Raw genomic sequence first — 16,597 nt, 5'->3', positions numbered from 1 at the left:
TAGTACTATGTTGAATAGCAGTGGTGAGTGGACATCCCTGTCGTGTTCCTGATCTTAGGGGAAAGGCTCTCAGTTTTTCCCTATTAAGAATGATACTTGCTTTTCATAGATGGCTTTTAAGATGCTGAAGAATGTTCCCTCTATCCCTACTCTCTGAAGAGTTTTGATAAGGAATGGATGCTGTATTTTGTCAAATGCTTTCTCCGCATCTGTTGAGAGGATCATATGGTTCTTGTTTTTTCTCTTGTTGATATGATCTATCATGTTGATTGTTTTATGAGTGTCGAACCAACATTGCATCCTGGGGATAAATCCCACTTGGTCATGGTGAATAATCTTCCTAATGTACTATTGGATCCTATTGGCTAATATCTTACTGAGAATTTTTGTATCTGTGTTCATCAGGGATATTGGTCTATAATTCTCCTTTTTGGTGGGGTCTTTGTCTGGTTTTGGAATCAAGGTGATGCTGGCCTCATAAAACGAGTTTGGAAGTACTCCGTCCCTTTCTATACTGTGGAACAGCTTTAGTAGAATAGGTATTATGTCTTCTTTAAACATTTGATAGAATTCCCCTCAGAAGCCATCTGGCCCTGAACTTTTGTGACTTGGGAGGTTTTTGGTGACTGCTTCAATTTCCTTGCAGGTTATTGGCCTGTTCAGGTTTTCTATTTCTTCCTGCTCCAGTTTTGGTAGTTTGTGGTTTTCCAGAAATGCTTCCATTTCTTCTAGATTGCTTAATTTGTTGGTATATAGCTGCTCATAATACGTTTTTAAAATCATTTGTATTTCCTTGGTATTGGATGTGATCTCTCCTCTTTTCACTCATGATTTTATTAATTTGAGTCTTTTTTCTTTTTAATAAGGCTAATGGTTTATCTATTTTATTAATTCTTTCAAAGAACCAACTCCTGGTTTTGTTGATCTGTTCTACAGTTCTTCTGATCTCCAATAGGATTTTTTTTAATTCGCACTTTCTTATGAAAATCAGGACGCACTTAATACCTAACATGGTTTTGTCGCTAGGATTCTGATGAGTAATGAGCATGTATATAATCTGCTTTTGTGTTTTAATGAGTGGACTATAATCTAATTGGTAAAATGCTGAGTTTAATTTTATATGCTATATTTTTATGCTTAAGATTTAAAGAAAATCAGGACAAGACTAATGTATATTTGGCAGTGAACATACTGTAATTGATCAGGAAGTAATTATAGTCCATTTTTCTTTTCTATCGACCCTATCCCATTTCTTCCATTTTTAACAGACTTCTAGTTACAAGTAAATGAGCCTGTATTTTTTTGAGTCTGTCTGAATATAAGAGAGAAAAGGTAGGAATGAATAAGTATCAAGTATATAAACTATAGGAAAAATGATAATTGATAAACTCTTTCACATGGACAGATGATAAGATCTATACAGAGGATAGAAAGTGCCTTTTTCTATCATCTTTTTTATAAATATAGCACATTATAATATTTAATATGATGGCACCATTGAAATAATGTGGAAGAGTATTTAACACATGACCAATATTTTAAGTAAAACATCAGATTATAAAAAGTATATAGTGACTGAGTTGAGACTGATTTTTAAAATTGAACAAATAAAACAGACTAGAAATAAATCCCCCCAAATGTTAGCAGTTGTTGAATCCTAATATGGAATTATAAATTATTTTAATTTTTTGCTTGTACAATTCTATATTATAGAAATTTTCTATAATGTATATAAATTACTTTTCCTGTCCACTCATTTTCAAAAAAATGTATTTCTTTGTATTCTTTTTCTCTGGAATATATTTCATTGGAAAAGTCATATAATGAGTTATTTAAGTTCAAAAAAGATGCCTTGGCTCCATCGGTTAAATATAAGACTAAGACTTAGCTTATAAATTAAGTAGATGTTAGAGCCCCTCAAGACCCCCTCATCTCCTCACTCTAAATTTCTCCAAGAGGATAACATATACACAAAGGGCTTCATCTGCCAACTAAGTAGATAGCTCACAAATTAGATCTTACAGTCTATATTCCTCCTCTGATCTTCAGATCTACATAGCCAGCTATCTACTGAGCATCTCTCGGAGATCACAAGACAACTCAAACAATATCATCCAAAGTCAAACCCATTATCCTGCATCCCTTCCCACACCTCCAAACTGCACCTCTTTCCATCTTTCTCACCCAGAGCCTACCAACACCAGGTTCCATTCAGTCTACCCCTGAATGGTATTCACTATTTTGCTCTGAATTATATCTAATATTTCTTGTGTGCCAAGCTATAATAGTCTCTTTTTCAACCACAGTCCTTTTATGACGTCCCAAATATTGGGTAGGACACATTTAAACTAAAACTCTACTGTCTGAAATTCCAGTTTAATTGGGCATCCTATATTTTTACTGTTACCTCAGGAAACCTATTATTAGCCATAATAATTTTAATTCAATCAACTGAATAACCAGATTGGTTTTTAACAACTGAGCTAAATTTTTTCTTTAGTGTTTACTTATGAGCTCATATGGCTCCTGTGACAGTAACAGTATACACCAAATTAACCCAAAGCGATTGGTTCATTTACCACATAAAGACCTATTTTAAGAACTAGAAATGAATTTTACAACACTTGCAAATTTTTAAGTACATTGGTAAATTTTAAATTTTAAAATTGCTCCCAGTGAGCAATTTTCTAGTGTTTTGGGATCTTTCATTGAGCTTTCACATCATCTTAATCCAATCAGTAAAAGGAGACAAATGTTTAAGCTCCAAAACTCATTTGAATTTTACTCCAAATAAGCAAATAGAGATAATCCAGTCCCCTTGAATGGTGTTATACTAATTGGATATGACATCTTCCCAACATTTTGCTCAGGCATTTCCTGTTGCAGAGGACTCTGGCTGTGTAACAAGGACAGGATGGGAACAGCTGCCTTAAGGGAATTCTTTTTTAGACAACCATAAGGAAAGAGATTTCTCCCTGGTGGCTTGGCCACCTGCCATGTGGACCCTGTGGAAATGCTGTTATTTATGATCTCACTTTTCCCCCGCAGTTATTAAATGATTTGTACAAAGCATTTAATTTGTCTTACTTTATGAAAGTTATATGTGTAAAGAACCCACTAGGAAATATAAACCAATCATAAAAATGAGTAGAGAAATTAATAGTTAATGACACAGTTTTTTAAAAAAATTATAGCCATGCTTCAGTTTTATAGCTTCACAACTAATTATTGTACTTTTATATAACAGAATAATTAGTTGCAAAACTATAAATGTGAACAAAGTATTTGCTTGTCTCTGGAAAATTAAGCAGAAGGATAGTCATTTTAATTCATTTAAAATAAGTGCTGTAAATAACCTCTGGAAATTTCAAAATTGTTAGAGATTTGAGGACTGTGTTATGTAACATACCAATAGTTTTGATGCTTTCCTACTGAGTTCCTACAAAACCAAAACCAAATTGAAAGATGTGCCATTTACTGTTATGCATGAGGGGTTGTTTAATCCTTGCTAAGTGATCCCAGAATACCCTCCTGAAAGGTCCTCTCATCCCTCCCACATCAGTTAGGAGGTAGAGTGCTAGAGAGCTTTCTTAATGTGTTCTTCTCATTAGAATTAACCTATAAACAGCATTTCAGAAAAACTTCCTAGTTCCATTGTAACTTGGCTGGACAGATGGGTAGATATTTAAAGGCATCATTTTGTCCAAAATATTCTTCATCTTCATCTAACTCTAAGTATGGCAGATCACTGCAATTCGAGGCTATATTTTCCTTCAGTATAGTAATACTATTTTCACATAAATTCTCTAAGACACAGGATTGGTCACAAATTATGGACCCTTTCAATTCAGCTCTTCTAATACAGTAGTCTGCTTAGTGTCCTTTGAAGAAAGTCATAAACGGCATGTATCACATTGCAGCAGAAAGTCTGAGTCATGTAGTTGAGCTTGGACATACACAAGTGGATTGTGAGAGATAGACCTAAGTTTTGATGCTGTTAAGATGCTTTCCTAGCCAGTGGATCCAACTCTTGCCTGATTTCTTGTGACATGCATACAGAAAGGGATGAAGGCGTGTCTCCTGACTGCTAAACTTTTAGAAACACTATCAGTACCACTAGTAAAACCATGGTCTAATCCAGTTCCTTCCTGGTTGCTGACCAGTCACATGAGCAAGAGGTCCTCCCTCCCTGGGGATATTGGGACAGAAAGTTGAACAGGTTATGTGGAGGCTAATGGAGGGAGGGTGCAGAAGATTTTAGTCCCAAATGTATTTGTTTTCAATCTTCAAATTCAGTATTGTTTGTTGTTGTTTTTAACTGTAGGTAATGCCATCCCATTGAGGACTTAGTTGTCAGATATATCTTGTCAGGATACAAGTGAAGTAGGAGGCTCTGTAGTAAGGCTGTTTTATTTCTTGAAAACAATAGTTGTACTGGCCAGCGTTAACTGAGGTTTTATCTTCAAAGCTAAAAGGAAGTGCTCTCTTGTCAAAGATATGTTCTGTATACTGCATCAGCATGGATGAAAAAAACAGTAATGAAGTTATGAGGCATACTGCCCCCAAAAAGGTATTTTGTGTCCTTTTATGACTAAACACTGCAGAGTCCATTTATGGTGCCCTTCCTGTTTTGAGAACATAAAGAGTATTTTGCGATGGCACAGTTGCCACCGAATAAGGAGGAATGCTTCTTCTTTAAGGACCATTTCTGGAAGCCACGTCAGTCGCCATATTGATTATAGCAGTAATGCCATCAAATGTCTGCCTTAATGACTGAATCCTCTTTTGCAAATCATTTCAATGTAATAGAGATGTACTGTCCTTTGCTTCCTGATACCTGTCAATATTTTTCTTGTCCAGTGGGTGGCATATTTTCATCAAAGTTGATGGCCATAGAAAGCTGTAGAAAAAGACATTACTCTGGAAATTTTATCCTTCTTGGACTTTTCACAGGATTTGAGCTTTGATGGTCTAATTGTAGCAGACAGGACTTGTAACCAGTATGCAATATTTTCTTTTCTTTTTGCAAAAAAAAAAAAAAAAGGTTGGTTGGTTTTAGACATTAAGTTTCATATCTTAAATTCCTTAGTTTGTAGGAATCCTAACACGGCAATTTTAAACAAAATGTTTCACAGCTACAAAGCATATGGAAACTATATATGATAGTTTATAAATATAGTTTATATAGATAGCTTATATAGATAGCTATAGTTTTAAATATATAGCATTTATTTATGGTTGCCATTTTTCTAAAATGGAAGAAAAACTCAAGGCAAAAATTCGTTATCTTTGAACTCTCTTCCTTAAAAATGAACCAATTTTCAGTTGACCTAGGATTATTTCTACAAAACCTCTTAAAATAAGCAGATTATGTTTTCAGTGACTTAAGCTCTATATCTATTTTATTTTACCCATATGAAGTATAGTATACCCATTCACATCAGGGCATTTGAATTTTGTATGCATGGACTCCACTCCACTACATGCAGTTAAATTTAGAGCTACAAATTCATTTTTTTAAAAGATTTTATTTGTTTGAGACAGAGAGAGTGCACGAAAAAAACACAGAGGAACAGTGAGAGGGAGTAGCTGACTCCCTGCTGATCAGAGAGCCCAAGGCAGGGCTCAGTCCCAGGACCCTGGGATCATGATCTGAACCGAAGGCAGATGCTCAACCAACTGAGCCACCCAGGTACCCCCACAAATTCACTTTAGATACCCTCCCTGCCTAAAATCTGCTTTCAGTGAACTTTCCATGTTTTAGTATATTATGATAAATATATTGTGACTTAATGTTATAAATGTCCAACTATCTAAGTGGCGTATAATTATAAAAGGATACAGAAAGTGATCAATCTTTACTTTTAACGTTGTAAGAATATTTAAATATTTTCAAGTCAGATACCACATCAAATAACTTTTCTTTTATTCCACTTTTACCGGAGTTTCCAAATCTGAAAAATCAAGAAAACCACTAAAAATTATATAAATACAGATACAAGTGTCAGTCTTAGCACTTTTATTGGCTTTTTCTTATTTTCAAAATACACATTCCTGCTTGCTTTTTAAATAAAAACTATGCATTTAACAAGCCTTAATGAACACTATAATGTGGGATTTGTACCATATCATTTTCGCATTTGGATTTTGTTTCTCATTAATTTCCTCTAATAATTCTGATCATTTGTCTTTCCACTTTTTTTCCCTCTTGAGGTACCTTGGTCTAATGTAATTTAATTTTTCAGAATGTTGCTGAAAGGTTTATTTCTTTCTTCCAGTCACTGATAAAGAGGAGTGTATTTAATCCTAATTGTAATTCTATTGACATTTAAGGAGCCAGCCTGTTCATAATGAGGTCTGCAAAATCTCTGGAGCATCTTATGCTTGAAAGAAATGTTACCATCCATTAAAGTATATGTCGTTTTCCACATTTATAAACTTTAAGGCCTGGGAACTAATGTTATCTTTTTATTGTATCAGAAAGTTTAAATAGATGTAGGTCTTTGTATTTCAAAGCCCTTGTTTTTAATTTCCAAAATCATGATGAAGTTTCAGAATATTTTCAGCTCAAAATATTTTCTGCTTTTTTAAAATGTGGGTTTATGGAAGTATAATTTATATAGAGTAATAATATTTCCTCTTTTCAATGCACAATTCTAAGTGTTTTAATGGGCACATTGCAATCATGTGATCATCACCATTTTCAACATATAGGAGTTCCCACACCCCCAGATTTTCTTTGTGCCCAGTAGTCAACTTCTCCCCACCCCTAGCTTCTGGCAACCTTTGATCTATCTTCTGTTCCTATTTTTTTTGCCTTTTCCAGTGTGTCATATAAATGAAATAATCATGGAATCTGTCTTCTTTCACTTAAGCAACACCCATTTGAGATTCACCCACATTGGTGTGTGTATGAGTAGTTTGTTCTTCTTTATTGCAAAACAGTATTCCATTGTATAGATGTACTTCCATTTAATTATTCATTCAGGGGCACCTGGGTGGCTCAGTGTTTGAGCGTCTGCCTTTGGCTCAGGTCGTGATCCCTGGGTCTTGGGATCGAGTTCCGCATCAGGCTCCTAGCAGGGAGCCTGCTTCTCCCTCTGCCTATGTCTCTGCCTCTCTCTCTCTCTCTCTCTCTCTCTCATGAATAAATAAATAAGTCTTTTTTAAAAAAATAGTTATTCATTCACAGCTGAAGGCTGTTTGAATTGTTTCTGGTTTGGGATGATTATGAATAGAGCTGCTATAAGTATTTACATACCATTTTTGTATGGATATACATTTTTGTTTATCTTGGACAAATAGCTGGAAGTAGATAAGGGAATCTTTTTTTTAATTTTTTATTTATTTATGGTAGTCACACACACAGAGAGAGAGAGAGAGAGAGAGAGAGAGAGAGGCAGAGACATAGGCAGAGGGAGAAGCAGGCTCCATGTACCAGGAGCCCGACGTGGGATTCGATCCCAGGTCTCCAGGATTGCGCTCTGTGCCAAAGGCAGGCGCTAAACCCTGCACCACCCAGGGATCCCCTAGATAAGGGAATCTTAAGATAAGTGTAGGTTTAACTTGATAGAAAACTGTTACCCTGTTTTCCCACGTGGCTGTGCCATTTGGCATTTCTATCAGCAATGGACAAGAGTTCTGATTGTTCAACATTCTTGCCCACACTCGGTGTTGTCAATTTTTAAAAAAATATAGACATGTTAAAAGAGTGTAGATGTATCTAATTATGGTTTTAATTTGAATTTTCCTAGTGAGTAATGATATTGAGTATCTTTGATGATGAGTATCTTTTCATTTTTACCTTGGTGACATGCCTATTCAAAGAATTGATGCAATATTTAATTGGATGGTTTTCTTACTATTGACTTTTGAAAGTTCTTTATATATTCTGGATATGAAGCCTTTATCAGATATGTGTTTTGCAAACATTTTCTCCCAATTGTTTTTTCATTTTCTTAGCTAAATTTTCCTAAGAGTTAGTGTCTGCTTTTCTTAACCACATCTTAATCTATGCTCTCTCAGTTTCTAAACCCTGGTGTTAACAAATTTGCATTAATTTTTAATGAATAAATTATATAGCTCTTGGAATTAGTGGGGACACAAAGAAACAGATTCTAAGCATAGCATAGTTCTGTATAATATTTACTCAAATAACATAGCAATTAGGAGTTCTCCTGGCGGAAAGTATCAGAAAATCCAACTTCAGTGGCTTAAATAAGACTATTTTTCTTTGTTACAAGTTGAGAGATAAAGGCAGCTGCTTACAGTGTTTTAGGAGCTCCATGTAATCAGAGGTGGTATCTATACCTTGCAATGGCCTTTCTCTTGCAGTTGAAGGTTGGTAATACAGCTGATTATATTCACAATCAGGACAAGAAGTAGAGAAGAAAAAAAGGAAAGCATTGTACCAAGAGAACAACACTTTCCCAGAAGCCTGTCACCTACTTAAAATTAAATTCTTATTAGTCAAGGCTGCCTGGATGGCTCAGCAGTTGAGCATCTGCCTTTGGCTCAGGCTGTGATCCTGGAGTCTCGGGATCAAGTCCCACATCGGGCTCCCTGCGAGGAGCCTGCTTCTCCCTCTGCCTGTGTCTCTGCCTCTCTGTGTGTGTGTCTCTCATGAATAAATAAATCTTAAAAAAAAATTTTTTTATTGGACAGAACTGGGTCATATGTGCTGGGAGGAAGAGGTTGAAAATGGGAACTTAGGTAAGGAGAGCCTACCCAGTATCTGCCTCACACAACCATTTTAAAATAATACCAAAATACAAAAGACAGTTAAACTATAAGGGCAGAAAAGAGAACAATCAAAATCTAATTTTGAATTCAAGGTGTTTTCCACACTTACTGGCCAAGCAGCTAATGTCTAAAGGCATAGTTTCAATTGGATCCTAGGCATGCACATAACAATAATAACAGAAATATAGTAGCTATTACTATAAGACTTTAATAAGAATAATAGGCTATGGTTTATGAAGCCACATATTTTACCCTCTTTGACTGCCTCTTGAAGATAGGGTTTTATGTAGATGCATGGATAGTAGGTCACTTAAAGTCACATAGAAAAGAGATCCAAGATCCAAGAGAGGAAACTCATGATAGAGATTTGTCAGCCCTTACCCACCTCTCTGTACCAATCAGAGTTTTCCAGACCAAGAAGAATGGTTCGATGTAAAGTTTACATTTTGATATTGTCCACATAACCTGTGTACAAATGTAAGCTCAAAAGCAAAAATTCTAACGTGTTTAGAAATTTAGAAATTAGAAACATAAATTTCTAATCACGTTAGAATTTTAGCTATTCACCTTAACATATCTAAATGGGAATTCTGTTGTAAACTTGGTAAATAAATTGGAGTAAAAGAGAAACTTTTACTTCATTTGTGCTTGCTATTCTCTCTGTGATGAAATTTCCATCCAGAAAAAGTAGCCTATTTACTTGTTAGTATAAAGGAAAAAAAAAGTAAATGATTTATTTGAAAAAAATTTTTAAAAGCCCTTCTAGGCTCAGCGGTTGAGCATCTACCTTCAGCTCAGGGCATGATCCTGGGTCCCAGGATGGAGTCCCACATCGGGCTCCCTGCGAGGAGCCTGCTTCCTCTGCCTCTGCCTCTCATTCTCTCTCTCTCTCTCTCTCTCTCTCTCTCTCTCTCTGTGTGTCTCTCATGAATAACTAAATAAAATCTTTAAAAAAAATAAAAAATAAATAAAAATAGCCCTTCTACAATGAAAGCTTACGTTCATTCAGAGTTTTAGAAGGAGCTATTAATTTTTTTTCATCCTCCATATTTTGGCCCAGGTACCTGACACACCGACTAGAGTAACTCTTACATGGTTGTTAGCTGCAAATGTATAATACAGTTTGGAAACCAACAAATTCATCACTCCAAATGAAAGTGAAATAGCACTTTTAATAGTCTTTTATGATTATAATATACTAAGATTCAAAGAAAATAAGTCAAATATTATTGTTAGTCTTTTCTCCTATAAAGCACAACAGATTCTGATCAGTTGGTTTTTTAAATACTAGCTGACATGGTTTAGTTAGAGAGGCAAGTCAAAACTGGGAGATATTGATTCTATTTCCATTAGCTAAGTTGCCTTACGAAAGTTACTTAAGCTTATCATTTTCTAGGGACAAAATGTATCCCTACCTATCTTACTTTTCAAAGACAGTTGTACAGATATTTGTAGAAATTTATAAGGAGGTTGTTATAGAAAGCTAAAATATTTTGCCAGATGCCCTGAGAGAATTCTTAAAGGGAAAACAGAAAATGCATGAGCTTCAGTAGGGAATTGTGGGGCTTAGAGTTTCCAGAATCAATTCAATCTCCAAAGTTCTGGACAACCTCAGCTACAGCATTTCTACAACACATTCCATCGGGTAAAATGGGCTTAATTACTACTGAAAGTCAAATAATTTACAGAAACTTTTGTATAGGGTTTTAGCTTACATTTTTGTATCAGTAATTGACTTACCTTGAGTAAATCTCACAGATTCAACAGCGTTTTGAATATTTGGAACTTATTCCAAGCTATCGAAAATTTACAAATACAGATCAATTCAATTAAGGTGAGGGAGTTGCAGTCCATTGATTCAGAAAATGTACAAGTGCACTTGTATAATGGTGGGCATCATATTAAACCTACATAGTTTTATTCAAAATATAAATACTGATGACATCTCCAAGTTTTTGTTTCCCCAGTGCTGCCAAAATAATAGCAGTCTGATGCTGTCTTAGTACGAAAGCCTCATGTGGTTGAAAAAAGGAAGATTTTGGAGGCAATTAGATATGACTCCCTGTACCAAATCTGCCATTCCCTTGTGGTCATAGGCATGTTATCATCTCTGTGGGCTGTTTCCTTCTGTGTAGAGTGCCTGAATCAAAAATTGTGAGCACCGAATGAACTCACTGATATAAAATGCTTAGGATTGCACTTGGCTTAGAGCAAGTTCTCATTAGATGCTCACCAGAATTATGATTATTTACTCCAAAAAAATTTGTTGAACAAGACTCTTTTATTTATTTACAAGATCCTTTACCCAGTGCTATGCAAGTGTCTTTTTATGGCCTACTAATTACTATGTATAAGAAGAAATGATATAGCATAATTTCTTTGTTCCGGGTTTTTCAATCTCAAGACTATTGACGTTTTGGAAGATGATTCTTTGTTATGGGGAGCTACTGTGAGCATTGTAGGATATTTAGCAGCATCTCAGTCTTCTAATAGTAGATGTCAATAGCACCATCCACTTTCCCATTTGTGGCAACCCAAAAAGTCTCCAGACATTGACAAATAAACGTCTCCTAGGATGCAAAAACTCCCCTGGTTGAGAACTAGTCTTCCATCAACTCTCTGTAAAATATATTCATGGACTACTAGTCCTAGAAGATTCTTCCCAAAAGATCCATGTCAAATAATTTAGGAAACATTGAATGTTAATAATAATAATAGTAGTAGCTAATTTTTAGTAAACTTACTACATGCTGCAAACTGTTCTGGTCTTATTTAATCCTCTTAACAGACCTAGAAGTTAGTTACAGCTTTAAGGTTTATTATTCACTTGAGCAAATTGAACCCCAGTGAAATCAAGTAACTGACCAAGAACATTCCATAAATACGTGACATCTGCGGAATCTGTGCATTACCTATACATAGTGCGGCCTCTCGCATCCTCCACTTTTTAATTCACGATTCAAAATTGAATGTTAAAGATAATTATTCTTAAATTTTTATTTACTTTAGGAACTTAAATTCATTTTTGCTTTCATCAATTGATGACAACCTCCTAATCGTTTGCTAATGATTGCCCTCCTAAACATCCTTTCCCTGGGAAAGATCACCAAAATAACCTCAGAGAAATTCAAATGGACCAAAACCCAGGAGGGAGGAATTTCTGGGCTTGGAAGGTGGCCAGGAACAAGGAACAGAAAACATGAAAATGAGGTCTTTTACCATCACATTAAACAGGGATAAACAAGAGTCTCCAGGGTGAAAGGGCATTCAGAACAGAGCAAATTGCATACGCAAAGGCCTGGGTAGCTGGGAAGGCATGATGTGTTTGGGGAACAGTGAGGGTGGAGGAAAACAAAAAGGAAAATGAAATCAGAGAAAAGGCTGGGTTCTGCGTTATTGTTGCAAGTTTGACTCCTGTAGGCATGTTTGACTTTGCAATCTTTACAAGTTGTAGACAGCCAAAAGCACGGTGGCGACGTAGTCAGGTAGGTCCTTGACAATGATAACCAAAGTCAGTAGTATTTGGTGGTGGGAGACCCAGTGAAGACATGCAGAGCCTTGAGCAAGAGATAATGAGCTCAAATCGAGCGAAGGGATCAGATTTGAGAGAGATTATTAACAAGAAAAACTGAGTATGGAGAATCTTGCTCGTAAATGGGCTACAAGATCAAATAAGTAGAATTTGTGGAAGATCTATCTCTACAAAACAAAGTGATACCCTCTCAAGGAAATAACGTGGAAACATGTTAAGCAGCTATGCTGGTGACTTAGAGGATTTGCGTTAACAAATCCCAGGCTCCTGGACTCCTTTTTCCTGGAAAACTATTCCGATCCCATTCAGATTTCTCACCAAAATTGTATACCCCAGTTATTTAGTGAAGTATAAGGCTGAATGGCAGATTCAGCCCCTACCTTTCTAATCCAGGCCACTTTGTCTTTTTCCTTCTGAACATGCCACTTGGGAAAGATAAGTCCGCATTAACGGAGATTCAACCAAATGTATTTGAGAAATGATGAGCCAGCTAAGAAATGTCGGGAAGAGATCAGTCTGAGATACTCAAAGAACTGTTGAATGGATGCATGAATCACATTCTGAATTCACTTTAATAACCTTGTACTTAAGTGTAGAAAATAAGATTAATAGAGAGGGGAAAAAATCTTTGATTATAATTTTCTATTTTATGTTCAACTGAAATAGGTAATGGGCCACTCTCAGAAAAATACCCCAGCACAGTACCAACTGGACCTTTACCTCTACAGATTATACAATTGATTTTTTACAACTTTATTATTTAAATCTTTATTATTTAAATCTTTAAAATGGGCATAAAGACTAACGTAGTTAACCTTGTTTTTTCTAAATATCTTCTTCAAACTATATTTTTAAGAGTCGTTCTCTGTACTCAAGTTTATTTATGTTGAAGCAATTTATTTTGCCTTTGATATACAGATTTTTATAATCCCATCCTTGACAATTTAGAAGGAAAACATTTTTCCTACTATGTTCTAAGGCAGTAGGAAAGGTAAAGGTAAGGTAAAAATTCTCACTGATAATTTTCATAGCTGTGCCTAAAATCATAATTAATAATAATACCTGCTATTTAAGGAGTACTCATTAAGTGCCAGGTGTCTTGAAAGTATAATTTCAAGTAAAAACCATACTAAATAAATATTCTTTACCCAGTTTTCAGATGGGCAAACAGAGGATCAAAGTGGGTGAAATGGTTCAACCAGGACCTTGTAGTCCCCCAATTACACTGACACTGTAAAGCTGAAACTTAGGTCCATTAGTCAGAAAAAACAATGTTCTTTGTACAGTATCATTCTGAGTCCAGTTTTACTTTTATTCTTTTTCTTTTTTAAAAAAGATTTTATTTATTTATTCATGAGAGACACAGAGAGAGGCAGAGACGAGCCTGATGCAGGACTCAATTCCAGGACCCCGGGATCACGCCCTGAGCCAAAGGCAGACGCTAAACCACTGAGCCACCCAGGCGTCCCCTATTCTTCTTGCTTCATTTAAATGTTAACATGAATCCATAGCTGATCTGCTGCTCTGTGTTACTAGTTCTAAAAATCTCTTACTTTACTTGTCCCTGCCCCTGAATGTCATTTTATCTTCTATATTTGTGAATTAGGAATACATATCATGAATGGTAACATAAATCCCAACATGCAAGGAAAAGATAATTGTTATCCTAGCTTTGTGGAATATTAATTTAAGAAACTGTTTTTTAAAGATTTTATTTATTTATTTTAGAGAGAGAAAGAGAGAGCGGGAGCAGCAGGGAGGAGCAGAGAGAGAGGGACAAGACTCTGTGCTGAGCATGGAGCCCGAGGACACAGGGCTCAGTCTCATGACCCTGAGATCATGACTTGAGCCCAAACCACGAGTTGGGTTCTCAACCAAACTGAGCCACCCCAGTGCCCTGAAAACGATTTTTTTGGAGTGTTCCTTAGATTCAGGAAGTTGTTTTATATATTTTTTTTATTACATATTTGAGAGACAGAATGATATGTAATGGTTAAAATTCTCACTGATAAAATGGCTTTTATAAAACCAAATATTAGAGTTTTTATGTTAATAAAACATAGCCGAATAATAAAAGTGTTTGCCTTCTCTGTTGCAACCCTCCCCCACCAAAAATATAGGAGGCATTTTGGTCCTAATCACCAGGATAATGAATTCAGACTTATTTCATTTTGTGACAGAGAACTTGTGTTTTACAATGAAAATTTATTGTCCTATCTGCAATGAAAGAATTGATATTCTTTCTGTTCTTACCCATTCTTCTTTTTTTTTTTTTTGTGAATGTTTTAGGTGTATCAGTATATGCATGAAACGATAACTGTTAATGGCTGTCCTGAATTCCGTGCCAGGGCCACAGCAAAGGTAAGGCTTGAGTAACTTTAAAAATATACTTGACCCCAGTGATCTAGTAATTGATTGTGCGCGTGTGTGTTTCAGGTATTCTCGTGTGTACACTGTAAGAGAATTTAGACATCAGTGGCAGCCCAGAGTCTAGAACCAGTACTACTTCCCAGGTAAAAATCCTAATGGAAAATTGAACGTTTCTGCTGCTTCTGTAGCTTAAGAAAGGAGAATGATTTCATTAAACTCACTAAATGTCCATTTGGCACAAGCAAATCTACTGGTTCATTGTATGAAATAATACATGGTTTTCTGACACATTTCTCTGATCCAAAAGAAACCTGTTTCCTATTCAGTGCATGGAGATTTATTTGTACAAGTTGAAAGATTTGACTTGAGTCAGACACAAAGAGAATTCACCTGAGACCCACTGACATAGGGTTCTTGCATGTATTCAGCGGAGCAGTGGGTAGCTTGCTGAAAGAATGTGACATTGACCTAAAGCAAAAGCCTGTCACCTTTTGTGGTAGTGACCACATTCGCTCTTTAAAAACTCAAAGCCAGGGATTGCAGAGAAAGCTAATGGAAATCTTACACTAATGGAAATCGTATAACGATAGGATCATGAAATTATCTGGAAAATAGACCATTAGGAAACAATAGTTTTAAACTAAGATCACTAATGTAGTTCTTATTTTACAAACACAGAAGTGTTATAATGGATGCACAATGACTTGCTTTTTAAAAGCTCTTATCTTTCTAATAATGTATAAGAAATAAGAACTGGAGAAAATAATCAGCATTTTCCATTTAATTATTTTGTGTTATATCACCTCTTGCTTGATTTCTTTCCTGATTTTTTAGTTTTCATTCTGTAACTGAACACTGTAGATTTGTAAGTTGTTTTGTTTTGTTTTTTAACCCAGGCAAAAGGAGGGTATTATTATCATTACATCATGCTTTGCTTGTTCTGAAGTGGAACACACACAGAAAAATGATCCCTACATGGTTTAATTAAGGGGAAAGTGAATTATGTAGTGTTTTACCATTCTCATTTCTTATTCATGTAGAACAGCAGGATAGCAGCATAATGTTGCAATAGCACAATATTTTCTGGTTGTTTCTGGGCTGTCTGCATTGCATCCATGTCAGCCATTAAAATCTATGCATGACGACAAGGTTTGCATGAGCAAATGCATGTAGCTAAAAACAAGCCATTATTTCCATATCATTCACTAAATTTCACTAAATGCAGACAGTAGCATAATGCTCAATTGATGTGATAATGCTGTGTGTGGAAAAGAATGTACAGTAGTTGGCAATCAATATTTTCATAGTGTTGAGTAAATCACTTTATAGTAGGCATCTAATCAACTGTGGTTAAGGCAGGTTAATGGAAGTGGAAAATAAGAAGCAGGCAGAGAATCTTTTCTTAACAGAAATAACTTAAAAGCTGTTATTTTCTTTCCGTGAGGGGTGGGAACTAATGGTAAGTTACGTTTTCAACTTATTTTTAACAATTAATACATGTATTTTAAAATAAAATGGTGTCCATGTTAAATGACATTTTGTACATCTAGGTATAAAACCATAGGCTGTTCATTTTGCCCCTGTTGCCGTTGTTGTTAAAATATTAATGTAAAATAGAGGAGAAAACATCCTTACCAGATAAGAGGACCTTTCATAGTAATGCAAAATATTGATGTGAAATAATAACAATCTGTTTGAATCCATTATTTGTTTTAGCTTTTGTTTTCTTTTAGGTATCCTCAATCAAAAAAAAAAAAAAAAACACCCAAAATCTAAGTTTGCCAAGCCAGTGGTCTGGCAATAGCAAGATTATGTGTATATATATATATATATATATATATATATATATATATATATATATCTTGATCCGAGTATATACATATAAGTGCTTCTAAGTACATTGAGTAAATATTCATGAACATTTATGTGCCAGCACCGGGGTAGACTGTGTGT

At 35.4% G+C, this 16,597-nt stretch overlaps 1 protein-coding gene across 5 annotated transcripts in view; it reads left to right on the top strand.

The window, feature by feature from the left end:
• LIN7A (lin-7 homolog A, crumbs cell polarity complex component) overlaps nt 1-16,597 on the top strand; it is a 129,735-nt gene that overhangs the window by 73,673 nt on the left and 39,465 nt on the right. For all 5 annotated transcript variants that reach the window (XM_072724457.1, XM_072724454.1, XM_072724453.1 and 2 more), the window contains one exon: nt 14,564-14,635. In XM_072724457.1, the coding sequence (XP_072580558.1) occupies nt 14,576-14,635 (60 nt within the window). In that variant the 5' untranslated portion in view covers nt 14,564-14,575. The remainder of the gene's footprint in view (nt 1-14,563; nt 14,636-16,597) is intronic.

Source organism: Vulpes vulpes, chromosome 10, assembly GCF_048418805.1.
Source record: "Vulpes vulpes isolate BD-2025 chromosome 10, VulVul3, whole genome shotgun sequence".
Taxonomy (NCBI): Eukaryota; Metazoa; Chordata; class Mammalia; order Carnivora; family Canidae; genus Vulpes; species Vulpes vulpes.
Note: the sequence above shows the minus strand (reverse complement) of the source record. Positions and strands in the feature narration are given on the sequence as shown.